A 15134-nucleotide genomic window follows, 5' to 3' on the forward strand; every position below is an offset into this window, starting at 1 on the left:
TTACTTCAGCTTGTATATTTCCCTCTAAGGGCCGGTTTATACTTCACGCTCAAAACGCGTACGCGCCCGCATCATGGCTGCCATGCGTTCCCAGCATTCATTTGACGCGTCCTCTGAGCAGGTCCTCAGAAATTAACGTGACGCGTGCGCAAGTTGCAGTACCAGAAAAAAGGAGAAGAGTCTGGCTGCAGCAACTGTAAAGTGTTGCGCTCCACAGTAAGCAGAAACATGTGACCTCCACAGTAGTCGAATGAATATAGGACCTACCCAATCACCAGCCCTAACCTTAAAAACACTGGGGAAGGCAGCAACAGTGAAATAGCATGTCTAAGCTTAAGATAGTGGGAGAGGGGGCATATTCCTTCTTTAGTGTATAAAATAACCATTCGTGGAAATGTCCAGAAATTGTCCCGGACAACAAGTAACACGCGGCAGTGCAGGATCCAACTTAGAAAGCTAATTCTTCCGCAAACTAAAAAAATCCTTCTAAAAACACACATGGATGAACACCTTTCCAGACAAGAGTACGATGAAAACGGTTTCTTTTAACTAAATGAAGCCAACCCGAACAACCGGACGTGCAAGGCAGGATAAAATTAAAAAGACTAAACAGGACTAACTAATATAGGACCTACCCAATCAACAATCCTAATCTTAAAAAACAATGGGGAAGGCAGCAACAGGCAAATAGCACGCCTAAGCTTAAGATAGTAGAAGAGGGGTGTTTTTCCGTCTACTGTGGCGGTCACGTGTTTCCGCTTACTGTGGAGCTGAACACCTTACAGTGGCTGCAGCCAGATGCTCTTGGAAAAAAGTCGAGGGACGCAGTGTGCAAAAAAGTCGGAATGTGACGTCAGAGTCTCTGTTTACTATCTACATGTGACAGAATGCCTCTATGCAGATCCTACGGGGATCGATGTGCGTGCTTCGCTGTTGGATGAATGGTTCGATGTGGTGAAGCAAAATGCAGACATACAGATGGATTCGTGGTGCTTTTATATTCAAGTGCCGCATATTCCCGATCGTAATGACCCGATACATTTTAAAAGTCTCACATACCATCTTTTGTGCCGTCTTCTTTTTTTCTGCAACTTCATAACAGCAATATAATGTATAGTGCTGTATTTGAGCCACAGAGAAAAAAATAAAAGACACAGTGAAATCGTGTATTTTGTGATTAAAGTGGAAATTTCGACTTTAATCTTGGAATGTCCACTTTAACCTCGTAGTTTCTTTATCATTAAAGCAGACCATCGTAAACGTCATCCCAGTTTTTAATCGCTACGAGCTTTTTGGACCTGACAGCAGCGACAAGCAGCGATAGATCACCACACAGCACAAATTAAATGTATGATATTCCAACTCTCTGCACATTTAGAATCCTTTGATTTATACTTTATATCACTTTCATGATGAAATACATTAAAGTGTGTATGTTACAGTTTACATATAATTTTGTTTAAATAATGAATACTGTTAATAATTTCACACATGGGGGGAATAAGTACACACATGGGGAATGTCACGATTGCGGAGCGGTAGCACTGCTGTCTCGCAGGGAGTTATGTTGCTGGTATTTCCTGCTTGTATTCCACACTGTGCTCCAGTTTTTTTCCAAAGATATGCAGATTTGGGGATTTGGTGCCGCTAAAATGACGCTAGTGTATGTGTGTGCTTGTATTCACCTTGCGATGAGCTGAGGCCTCGTCCAGGGATTGTTTCTCACTCGTGCCCAATGCTTGCTGGAATGGGTACATCCCTGGATTGATGGATTTAATCAATAAACATCCTTTTCAGAGATATTGCGGTAAGGTGTCATCGGAATTTAATAGGTGTTCTAGGCAATTCACTGCACAGAGAAGCCGAACCTGTTCTCACCGTGATAATATCCCGCACTGCCACCTGGTGGATTCCTCCAGATTTACGTAAAGTACACGCGCAAGTATAAACACTACAATGCTTGCGGAGCAGGAGAGTCCGCTGCAGCATGCGTCGCATCGCGTGAAGTATAACTCCGGCCTTATACTCATCTGACTGCCCTACTGATGATAAAATGGATCACCAATACAAGTTAGTGAAATTTTGGGAATGCCGCACCTGTAGTATCCCAGCTCACTTCTCCCACTGCTTGAGGTAAGTTAATCATAAAAAAGAGGAAAGAAAAAAAATCACTTTTCCTAGGTATGAATTTAATTGGAAAGGAATTATGTACACATTAATAGGTGAGTACAGAATGAACAAATATGTCTTCAGTTATTTAAGTTATGTTCACATCACAGGTGGTTTTTGCATGGAGTTTGTATGTTCTCCCCGCATATGGGTGTGTTTCCTTCCACAGTCCACAGACTTTCAGGTTTGGTGACTTGGTGATGCTAAATTTGTCCTAGGTGGTGTGTGTGCGAGAGTGCATCCCACGTCCCTTCTCAGGATTAAGTGGAATGATATTTACTTTGCACTAAAAACAGCCTCACAGTTGTGTTATTTAACCATTATAATGATTCAGTATTTCTCTGACACTATAATTTATTGGCAAAGCCCCAGACTTACTATTTATCATTGTCCAAATCAGACAACAGTTGTAGAATGAGACGTTAACACAGATTTTAACTCTACATTTAATTCTTTTAAAACTGTTATGCTTAAGAAATTTGAACTATAATTAGACACAGGTTGCGCCATATCCAGCAACTAAAATATTAGCATATCGATTAGTGCCATTTTTAAGTTAACTTGAGTTGAACTCTGCCGTCTCTGAAAAGTAGTAGTAGTTGAGCTACTACAAGCCTATTCGATCTAATTTTTAGTTATGATATTATAAAGCACTGTTAAATATGTATAACTAAGATGTTTGATTGCTTTGTTATTGACGTTACTCTTGTATATGACTCACTGTTACAAAAATGTTTCATATTCACAAATATGAAAACACACTGTTTATTGTTGTAACTTAGTAAATGCTCAGGCTTCTAAATCAATGAAGTAAGTCATCGAATGTAGCAGAATGTTGCACCATAAATGCATTTTCTAACTTGTGTGAATCTAATTTTGCATTAAAGGACAGTATTAACCCTCAGCCTATTTTTTCAGCATTGGCTGAAAGGCAATGCTTATGTCAGGGTTAAAAGTATACAATTTATGAAAAACTTGAACTTCAAAGATCCCAGAAAAGTGAAAGGTATATTTTATTTTTTACAGAGTGAAATATCCCATTTGCCTGTGATTTATTTCAGTTTTTTATATAGTTTTAAATTGTATTAAAATAATTAGGTTCAGCCATATTTGTTAATGTGATGATCTGTTACTTTTCCTTTTGTTCGGATAATTTTTTTTCCTTTTTTTATTTATTGCAGTGATGTAAAATTTTTGGTGGGTAAAGAGAGGAGAGAGGTGTTTGCCCACCGCTGTATTCTTGCTTGCCGATGTGAAGTTTTTCATGGCATGTTCAGCCATCATTTCCAACGTTCAGTTGTTAAGGAGTGGTTGGAAGAACCCCTTGTGCTCTCTGAAGTGCAGCCAGATGTGTTCTTGGCAGTGATTGAGTTTCTGTACACCAATTGTGTATCTTTGAACAAGATCATTGTAAGTAATGCTTAAATTATGTAATTTTTTTTGGTAACAGAAATGCATTTGATCATTTTTGGGTTTATCTTTAATAAAATAAAAGTAATTAGTGAAAATACTGTGGCTTTCAAGTATTGATACAGAGTTTGTCTTTTATTAACGAATAAATAAGTAATGCTTATTGTATTTTACTGCTAAAAAAGTATTTGCAATTTATGACTATATTTCAGTACAGAATCAATATGTGTTGACCAAAACAGAAGTTTCTAGAGCAACTTATCAGCCTGAGTTAGTTTTTATTTTGGTGACAAGCTATCGTATACTGCAAATCTAGCATTAGGAATACTTTTTAACCTTTTTAGTTTTATCATTACATTTTCTTTTCCCAGTCAGCTGCATGTTTCTTAAGTGATTGTGTTCCTCAATCTGGTCAGTCTTCATGGTACAATCCATTATTATTATTATAAAATTACGTTTTCAATGGATATGATGTTAACATCCTGCTGTTACATTGGTTAGTTTTACCGCCTTACAGCTTGTGGGCTTCACTTTGATAGAATGCTAGGCAGAGCATGTTTATCTTGGGTATTTATGGGTTTCATCAACAATTTCCTTATTTTCACCACAGTCCATAGAAATTTTCATCCGTCAGGGGGCACTTTTAAATTATACTTGCATTTTGTATTTGCTCAGTGTTGGTAGAGACTTCTGGTTTATGTCTGCTATATTTTGCTACCATAGTGGATTATGTGTCTCCATGTTCTTCAGCTCATCAGAAAATAAATCTAAAATAGTTTGAAATCTCTCCTCCACATTATCTGAATTTTGAGATTTCTTTTCAGAATGAAAATAAAAAAAAAATATTGCTGTGTACTTATTTGAGTTTATCCTGTAACAGTTATTCTACTTTGTGGTACACTATATTGCCAAAAGTATTGGCATGCCTGCCAAACACATGAACTTTAATGACATCCCATTCTTAATACATAGGCTTTAATATGGAGTTGGTCCACCCTTTGTAGCTTTAACAGCTTCAACTCTTCTGGGAAGGCTTTCCACATGGTAGGAGTAGTTTATGGGAAGTTGTAACCATTTCTTCCAGGTGAGCATTTGTGAGGTCAGGCACTGATGTTGGACGAGAATGCCTGGCTCGCAGTCCCTACTATAATTCATCCCAAAGGTGTTCTGTCGGGTTGAGGTCAGGGCTCTGTGCAGGCCAGTCAAGTTCCTCCACACCAAACTCGCTCCTCCATTTCTTTATAGACCTTGCTTTGTCCACTGGCGCATGCACAGTCATGTTTGGACAGGAAGCAGCTATCCCCAAAACGTTCCCACAAAGTTGGGAGCATGAAATTGTCCAAAATGGCTTTGTATGCTGAATCATTAAAAGTTCCTTTCACTGGAACCTCTGGAAAAAAAAAAAAAACCGCACACCATAATCCCCTTCACAAAACTAATGCAGTCAGGCAAGTACCGTTCTCCTGACCGGACTTGTCCATCAGATTGCCAGACAGAGAAGCATGCTTCGTCACTCCAGAGGACACGTCTCGACTGCTCTAGAGTCCAGTGACTGTGTGCTTTACACCAATGCATCTGACGCTTTGCATTGCACTTGGTGATGTAAGGCTTGAAACCCATTCCATGAAGCTCTCTACGAACCTTTCTTGAGCTTTTGGAGGTCTGTTAGCTATTGACTGTACAGAAAGTTGGCATCTTTTACACACTGTGCTTCTCAGCATGCTCTGTGATTTTACATGGCCTGCCACTTCATGGCTGAGTTGCTGTTGTCCCCAATCACTTCCACTTTGTTATAATACCACTAACAGCTGACAGTGGAATATTTAGTAGTGAGAAAATTTCACGAATGGACTTATTTCACAGGTAGCATCCTACCACAGTACCACGCTTGAATTCACTGACCTCCTGAGAGTGACCCATTCTTTTACAAATGTTTGTAGAAGCAGTCTGCATGGCTAGGTGCTTGGGTTTATACACCTGTGGCCATGGAAGTGATTGGAACACTGAATTCAGTGATTTGGAGGTGTGTCCCAATACTTTTGGGCAATATATTGTATTTATGGAGGATAGATTTCTATATTAGTTAATGTACATTGTTAACTATAATTCTTTCACTAATGGCATAGTGGTATAGTAATTAGTGAATCTATTTCATAGCTTCAGGAAACTTGATTCATATCCTTAGCCTGGTCTTTGAAAGTTTAGAATGTGCACATTCTTTGGCAATTTTTGGTTGTTTTTGAATGACTGGGAGGACATTACTGGCCCATGCATGTGGCAGTCTTAGTTTTAATGGATACATGTACCCCTAGAAATTATCATACATGCATGTTTATTTATTTATTTGTCTTTTCTTCTTTTGTTAAAATCTGAACAGATTTTAAGTCAATGAGAAAAAAAACAAACTTACACTTTAAGCAAAACAGTGGCATTATAGATTAACATGATCAAACTTGGAATGAACAGAAATGTTTATATGTATTGCATTTGATTTACAATGTAATATTCTAAAGGAATAATTAAACATTAAATGCACACTGGACAATATGTAAAATGAGTATTTTAAATTACATTCAAGTATGCACAGATACTGATAGATACTACTTCTTTTGGGAAGTTTAATTCATTCTGTAGATTGGTAATCATAATAAAATGCATCCGTATTTTTGCCTAGTACCCTTAAAGGGAAATATGATGTATTTGATTAGCTGCTTTGGAGATAGAATAGTCAATCAGTTGCATCAGGGAGCATCCTTACAGACATGGGGTATTTTAATTTGTATTATAAAATTACATATTTAATTGAAAAGGCACACATTATTAGGACAGCATTTGTGAGTGGTGGGTTAAAACCTGTGTGTAACGTTTGATCGACATCACCATGAAAGCTGAGGTTGAGGCCAATTTCTTTGTTTGTTTACTTACTTATTTATTATTTATTTATTTTTTGCACAGTGGGGGATATTGCAATTTCGTTTGTACAATATTCAATCATATTTTAATTTTTTTTTATTTAAACCTGTTGAGTAATTCTTAAGGAGTGTGTAATTTCAATGTAATTTTAAATCAGATGTTTGAATCTATCGCAATTAAATAAACATATGCAGTTACCCAGTTTAATGGCTATTACCAAACGGAATTTCTTTATATATGTCTTTTTAACTGATTCTTTTGTCCAATGGGACTTGACATGATAATACAGTTGTTTATATAAGCCGTTTGATTAAGCCAAACATTCACATATGAAATTCAACATACATTACAAGTGTAATTGATAGCCTACAGTGACTGTGAGTTTTACACCACTTGCTGAAGTATTAGTACAGCTGAAGTCATGACATGTTAAGTAACTTTATCATAAACACATAGTGATTCTTCAGTTGGGATTAAATTGTCATCAATATAAAAACCTAGTAACCTTGTAATATTTTGTTGCCTTATTGGAAATATTTCCAATATCTGTTCTATATGAGTAGTGTAACTAGGCAGGGATTGTAATAAATCTGTATTACTTTAATAAAATATATACATTGAAATGGCATACACAGGTTAATGCATTATTAACCTGGAGTCCAGCACCAACTCATAACAACTGAATGAAAATAATAATTAGTCCTGAAATAAACATATCATATGTTCTTCTTTAGGCTCATCAAGCTTTTTCACACACAATCACTACAGAAACTTTACTGTTAAAGTAAGACTGATGCCAGCGGCAGCAGTGTGCTTAAAACAGCAAAAAGTTAAATTTCAATGTCAAAGTCTTGGAAATAAGAGTACCGCTTCATTTGAAAACACAGAGGAGAATGCAGTAGCTTTAATAGTTCTTATATAAGCAAGAGAAAACATTTTGCACTTGTTTCACTACTTCTTGCTGTTATTTCAAGCAGATCTCAGCACACTCCACTTTCTGTCACAGAAAGTTAACTGCATCAAAACAAGCTGTTGCTAAGAGCTCACTAGTGGCATGACTCTGTAGAAAGTTTATATTTCTAAGATTAATGAAACACTACTGCATTAGACTCATCTAGATTACCACCACCTCTAATGGAGACATACTTAATGTACATCGTGAACTTTTACACTGTTTCTTTTTCATTGATTCAGAGTAAAACATCTACCATCCCTTTTTATTTATCCTTTCTCAACAGAGACAAATGTATTCTGAAGTCAAGTTCTTTGGGAAGAAAGCAATGTTAAATGTTTGCTTAAGTGTAGTGCAATATTTTTTTTTTTCTTCCATTTTATTACAGAGTATAATATTGTTTGATCTGAGTAAGATACAGTGCTGCATGGCATACTATTTTTTTTTTATTCTTTTCATTGTATTGTAATGCACAACCCTAAACTGTAGCGTGAACTTTTCCCAGACTGAGGATTTTAAATTTTGTTTTGTGTCATATTAGTTTTAAAACATGAAGACTGTACACTCTAAGATGACTATATACTGCTTAATAATAAGCAAACATATGAGCCCATCTGGGATGGCCTCAGGTGTCTGTAAGAGTCCATCTGCTGGTTTTATTCTTTGCATTCCTCGGTCTGTGCCAGTAACAGAGTGTTTGAATACTATCATGATGGAAAGGAGATGATTATCAAATAAATCATGCGCTAATAAAATCTACAGAATGTTTATATGACTGAGTAAATGTATTTGGCAGTATAATATTTTCATTCTCTGTAACTCAGACTACTTATTTACTAGAACACAGAGTTGCCTTATTCGTCTACTTGTCTTTTTTTTCTTCTTCTGTCCTAAACAAAAGTGCTTACTGTGGCATTTTGCTTATAATGTTGTTTTATTAAAGGGATCCAACATTAAAACTTCACAAAGTAATGTCAGCCTTACTTGCTTAAATCCTTACAACTTTGTGTTTTTTAACATTCATTCTATTAGGTTGGTGAATTCTGTGTGCAAATATAAAAGGTTTTCTTTTTTGCATAGGATTGCAGAGCTGATAGAAGCAAATTGTCTGAGTCCAGACTCTGCATAAGTCATTTGATTATTTATGTCTTCAGTTTTAGATGAACTACTTAGCAAATTAAAATTGAGGATTGTTCTGAAAGAATCATGTGCTTGCAGATTTGTAACCCTGTTTGTTAATTTATTAGCAGATGAAGTAAAAAAAAAAAAAATCAGACAGATTCCTGCTCGACTTAGTGTTTTTTTTTTTTTTAAGTCACTCACAGTAGCCTGTTTTAAGGTTCTTAAATCAGATTAAATAAATTAATAATGAAAGTTATGAAGTTAAGGTAAGAATTGGTTTTAAATGTGAAAGTTTTACTTATCAAGATGGAATAGTATAGTCTTGTAAGCTTTTATATCAACACTTTATTTTTAATTCATAGCAGGGGGACTGAAGATGACTTTAAAAATGCTATCCGTCACCACATTCAATCAAAAGTGTGACTAATGATTATCAGTTACAGATGCAACTCATTTATTAGCACAAGTGCTCTTCATTCTCATTTTAACCTAAAACATTTTATATACGTTGGCACAAAATGTTAATGTTTCTCTTTTAATAAATTTAGGCATTTCATTTTTGTTGGTTTTTCCCTGTATCTAACTTTAGACGTGTTCATATTTAAGGCTTTGGAAGTTTTAACATCGGCTGTGGAATATGGTCTGAATGATCTTCGAAAGGTATTTGTTTTATTTTATTTTGGTTAACGAAAGACATTTCTTTCATGATGTGGGACTGGGAATTCAGTTTGGTCATAAGGTTAACAGTAGGACATTAATTTTACATTAATGAATTATTGAAAACATTGTGCATATTCTGTCTTGGGATATTGACAGCAATATAAATACTACTGTATATTATATATTAATATAGAATTGACATATGTGTGTGTGTACAGTATATGATGTATGTGTATATGTCTGTGTGTATATATAAATATATATATATATATATATATAATAGATAGAGAGAGTGAGCTACTTTATAACATTTCATTGTTGCTTTGGTAGTGAGATAATTTTATAAAGTTATTGTATAATCTTTATTTATAAACACGCTAGTTAATAATTATTTACTTGAAATATTTTATTCTTCTCGGTACTAAATATCTGTAGCTGTTATATATTAAGATAGCAAAATTTTAAACAGAATAGCACTAATATCAACTGCATTTTGTTGTTTTTAGTAATTACTGTTCAATATAATTCATTGTTTAATTCAAATTTGTATTCACATCAGGTTTTTGTGTTAATTTATCTATTTATGTACTTTTTTTGTAATAAATATTGTAAAAAGAGGACTTTCATACATTTTTATGTGCAAGCCATTTGTTTATGATCCTGACAGTTGGTTATTGACCAGAAATATAATTTGCCAAGCTTAAGATTCCTGTACAACACATAGAAATCTATTCTGTGACTGTTCTCCTCTTTAGCACCTTATTCAAGCACTTTCTTGATTCCCAAGGCTGTAATATAAAACTTTCTTAAACTCATTTAGTTGGTGGTGCATGTTGCTGGAACCTACCCTAGCAGCATAAGGTGGAGGCCAACCCTAGATGGAGGACTAGTCCTTCAGCAGACCCTCTGACACATTCATCCACATATGCACACTAAGCCAGTTTATATTCACCAGTTAAGTTAATATCCATGTCATTGAAATGTGGAAGGAACCTAAAGTACCCTGAAAAAATCCCATGTGGAGAACTCTGCATGGGCACCTGGGTATAGGATTTTAAATGATGAAGCTGGATCTGTGAAACAGCAGGCAATACTTACTTCACTTCCATGCAATATTTTAGATTTGAAAATATAGATAGTAGCATATAAGTTTGGAATATATAGTGGTAAATGGCAGAAATCTAGATATTTCCAGACCTGAAAGAGTAAGAGATGCTTCTTCATCTTGCCTCTTATTAGAAATTGAAAGCTATCATCCCAATATTTGTTTATTGTACTGTTAATCACACTGTGAATAAAAGATAATGTCAAAACATATTTGATTACATTGAAATTTGTATTTTTGGAAGAAAAATATAAAATGTAAAAAATTGCAAGGAATGTGTATCAACACAAGCCCCTAAAGAACCCATATGTCTAAAAGAGTGGTCTGTTTTTGAGTTGTCTTTTGTGAATTTTCCTGTTATACCATGGCCCCTTATATCCTTCGGCAAATTAAATATAAATTTACTTGCAGTAAAATTTCCATAAAGTATAAAATTTATTAAATTTTGTTTGCATATATAATGTCTGAATTCGGTACATTGTGTATTGATTTTATTGTATAACAATTTAAACACATAAGGGAAATTTGTATAAGAGACAAATAACAAAAAATAACATAAATTTGTGTATGCAAAATAAAATTAGATTTTAATTTTCTGACATGGAGCATTTCTTTCCTGGTCAAACAGTATACAAATAAGAAATATAAAGGCAGAGTAGCTGAGTTTGCCAAAAAAAGTCATTATCAGCTTTTTTTTTATAAAACACTTCTATTCTACATTGTTGCTTTTCTTTTTCTTTTCAATAAAGGCCAATTGTGCTCTTATCATAGATCTCAACTGAGCTAACAGTTGTGTTGGTTATTTGACATTAGGAGGCTACCTTAACTCCTAAATTTGAAGTTTCAGGTTTTTTTGAATGTGTGCTCACAAGTAAGGCGCTAAAATGACACAGCTGGCACATTGCAAATTTTTCTGCAGGTAAACAGAAACTCTTGATTTTTTGTTGTTTTCATACTCTTTTGAAATTTGAAAACTTTAGTTTAATCTCTTGGTTTTTTTGTAGGCTGTACATCTTTAGTTTATGCAGCCTTTCTTTGGATTAAATGACTCATTTACAGGTATTAACTACATACTGTAGCTGTATATAAACATTTCCTGGGATTTGCATATGCATGTTTTTTATAGTGTAGTAAAGAAAATTATCTTCAATGCCTTTGCATCTCAAGTAGTATATTAGCTGTATTACCCTGCTTTGTTGCATTTTTTATTATATACTGTAGGTATAAGCAAATCCTGTTAGCCCACCATTCTAATTACAGTATCTCTGCATCTGACCTGTTATTGACTGACTAATTCTGCAGTTAAATATATATTTGTTCAATGTGGTTCTTCCATATTCACAGAAAGCAATGGACATTTAGACGTTTTGGGTAATTAGACCAGAAATTGAAATTTGTTTTTGACTGCTAATAGCCTGTTTTTGACTGCTAATAACCTGTATAATATGTAAAATGAATGATTTCTGAAGCAAAAATGTGCCAAATCTGCAGCGTCTACAGAGGTGATATTAACCACACAGGCAGAGTTAATATAGTGGCATTTTTAAGCATACAGTTAATATTTGTGCTTAATTTGTTTGTGTCCAGTGTGTTTCATGTTTTATTAGCTGACTAATGTAGGAACATTGCAAATTACTCAATTTTCCTGAAAGCATCAGCACAGCTATCCATTCATGTAGTCATGTTCTAAAGCTGTTTAATCCATGTTTAAGATTATGAGGCATCAATCTCCTATTTTAACAGATTTGGGCACAAAGAAGGTAGCAACCCTGTATTTGTCAACCATCTATCACATTACATACCCAAACCAACTTGTACCAGACCAATTTAGTGTTGCTAATTCATGCATATTTTTTGGGTGTTTATAGAAAGCCAGGATATTAGAGAAATTACATACAGACATTGGTAGAATGTATAAGCTCCATGCAGGTACTTTCTGGGCTAAAATATAATTAGCTTTCTGGAACTGTAACGCAGCAGCATCAGCAATAACCACTGAACAAATGAGATGCATGTAACCACCAAAACAACAGCTAACTTTGTCCCTTTTGCACCTGTATCTGCTTATCATAACATATATTCTCCTATATAAAATAAATAACAAACAAAAGTGAAAGACTGAGTAGTAATAATGAATTATTTTGCATTTATATTGTTTGTTATCTGTACTTTAACATAGAGTGCATATGTCAATTGTCTTTTTTTTCTGCTGTTTCTTTAAAGAAGTACTGTTCCAGTTCAAATCCTATATCTTTTTTACCTTAAAAATTATATCTGGTATAGTCCATTGTATGCTTTATAGTTAAACAAATCCCTGGAAGACCCATGTAGTTGCTGGATTTCATTCCAGTTGGTTTCTAAACAATAATGCAATTTACTTAGTATTATTTAGTATTCCTTTTAACTGCATTTGTTCTTTTATATCAGAAATATCCCCCAGCCTCTTATTTTTCCTGGAAAAATCAACAAAATGAATTGGGGAAGAGTAGAACTGCTAAATCTCTCAACCAATATTTTCCCAAAGTATTCTGGTTAGTGATAAATCCACAAACTAGTGAAAATGACAATCTGGCTAATGACCAGTTGCTTTGCTATTTATTTGCGAATTCTGCTGCTGCCTTTAGAAAGAAACAGCAAATGACTGAAAATTTTATATTAGCAAGAGATTTAAAATGAAGTAACTTAAGACACTTGTGCAGCAAGTTCAAGACAATAGAAAGCGTCTTTCTGAATCTAAAAGATAAGTAAATCTCAGAACAGTTAAATTTCTAGAATGTGAGCCTGTAAACTTTTTGTGAACAGAACCACTGGTTATCAGCATGATGTGTCTTTTAGCAGAATTGTGTGTATGTAGTATAAAATTATTTTTCAGTCCTACTTTAGTGCTATATCCTTTGTGAATGTTACCTTCTCCTTCACTCTCTATTTATCTCTCAGTCACTCTGATTAAATTACAGTTCTTTTTTAAGCAGACATTTTGAAAAATTAAATAGTTCTAAAAATATTGTACTTGGTCATTATTTTTTATTCAGGATAATGTAATCACATCTGGAAACTGAGAGTTTCAAATGGCATATAGTTCAGCATTTAAGGATTAAATTATGTGAAAGGAATTATTTTGCTGCTGACTTACTAAAGAGTTTCCTTGGGATGGCATTGTTTAGTCCTAGGTTATATTGTTTCACAGTGCTGTCCTTGTGTTTCTAGAAATGTAACTCATTTTAGCATATAAATCCTTTGGTTATATTAAATATTACAGCAAACCTGTGACCCTGACTCCCCTTCTTATATCCCTGTAATCTACTGTGCCTAAACAATCATTGGACACCAAACTGTCACTTCTGCTTGATATTTTGAGAGTAGCAATTAAATGCTTGATGCACCTAAAATTAAAAATTGAATGCAAAAAGCATTATAGTGGTAATTGTTAAAATTTACAAATGTCACACCTAATTTAATTATTGAGATAATGATTACCCCAACCAGGTGTGTTCTAGTTCTTACATTTAACAGATAAATGAATGTATGGTAACCAAAAGGGAGAGGTTTGGAAAAGGCCAAGTTAACACACTTTGACAGACTTGGAATCATAATAAGGTATGCAACAAGACTGAAGTAGATTTTCAAGATGTAAACTTCATGCTGTCTAAAATTTATTGAAAGAAAGACAGAAAAAGCAGGGAAGGATGCAAGAATCTGCCAGAATCTAATGAACAGTACTTAATCTAAATCATTTTCTTAAAGGATAGAATGAAGCTATTAAAATATTTGTGAAGTGCCAGGCAGAGCCATCTTACACCATGTAGACTCTTTGACCGTACAGACTGCACCTTGAATCTCTGCTGCTTTGAAAATGAAATTCAAGACAAATTGTTCTGTATGCTTTACCATGACCATATGCTTCTTTCTTGCACCTTCCTTAAATTCTGCCTTATTTGTAATACACAGTCTTCTTACATCTAAACCGACTAATGTACAGTGCATCCGGATAGTATTCACAGCGCATCACTTTTTCCACATTTTGTTATGTTACAGCCTTATTCCAAAATGGATTAAATTCATTTTTTTCCTCAGAATTCTACACACAACACCCCATAATGACAACATGAAAAAAGTTTACTTGAGATTTTTGCAAATTTATTAAAAATAAAAAAATTGAGAAAGCACATGTACATAAGTATTCACAGCCTTTGACATGAAGCTCAAAATTGAGCTCAGGTACATCCTGTTTCCCCTGATCATCCTTGAGATGTTTCTGCAGCTTAATTGGAGTCCACCTGTGGTAAATTCAGTTGATTGGACATGATTTGGAAAGGCACACACCTGTCTATATAAGGTCCCACAGTTGACAGTTCATGTCAGAGCACAAACCAAGCATGAAGTCAAAGGAATTGTCTGTAGACCAGGATTGTCTCGAGGCATAAATCTGGGGAAGGTTACAGGAAAATTTCTGCTGCTTTGAAGGTCCCAATGAGCACAGTGGCCTCCATCATCCGTAAGTGGAAGAAGTTCGAAACCATCCGGACTCTTTCTAGAGCTGGCCGGCAATCTAAACTGAGCGATCAGGAGAAAAGGGCCTTAGTCAGAGAGGTGAACAAGAACCTGATGGTCACTCTGTCAGAGCTCCAGAGGTCCTCTGTGGAGAGAGGAGAACCTTCCAGAAAGACAACCATCTCTGCAGCAATTCACCAGTCAGGCCTGTATGGTAGAGTGGCCAGATGGAAGCCACTCCTTAGTAAAAGGCACATGGCAGCCTGCCTGGAGTTTGCCAAAAGGCACCTGAAGGACTCTCAGACCATGAGA

The 15134-nt window shown here is 35.0% G+C and overlaps 2 protein-coding genes across 5 annotated transcripts in view; one reads left to right on the forward strand and one right to left on the reverse strand.

Annotated features, from left to right (window-relative positions):
- LOC120514587 (tctex1 domain-containing protein 4) overlaps window positions 1-15134 on the reverse strand; it is an 85536-nt gene that overhangs the window by 16024 nt on the left and 54378 nt on the right. The gene's annotated exons all lie outside the window — the stretch shown is intronic.
- Window positions 1-15134, forward strand: part of LOC120514586 (BTB/POZ domain-containing protein 19-like) — a 60575-nt gene that overhangs the window by 3262 nt on the left and 42179 nt on the right. For 2 of the 3 annotated variants that reach the window (XM_039735050.1, XM_039735052.1), the window contains exons 2-3: window positions 3351-3579; window positions 9173-9226. In XM_039735050.1, the coding sequence (XP_039590984.1) occupies window positions 3351-3579; window positions 9173-9226 (283 nt within the window). Of the gene's footprint in view, window positions 1-2006; window positions 2134-3350; window positions 3580-9172; window positions 9227-15134 lie in introns of those variants that run through there. The other variant, XM_039735051.1, reaches the window with a different exon arrangement.

The sequence above is a fragment of the Polypterus senegalus genome, chromosome 14 (genome assembly GCF_016835505.1).
Source record: "Polypterus senegalus isolate Bchr_013 chromosome 14, ASM1683550v1, whole genome shotgun sequence".
Classification (NCBI taxonomy): domain Eukaryota; kingdom Metazoa; phylum Chordata; class Cladistia; order Polypteriformes; family Polypteridae; genus Polypterus; species Polypterus senegalus.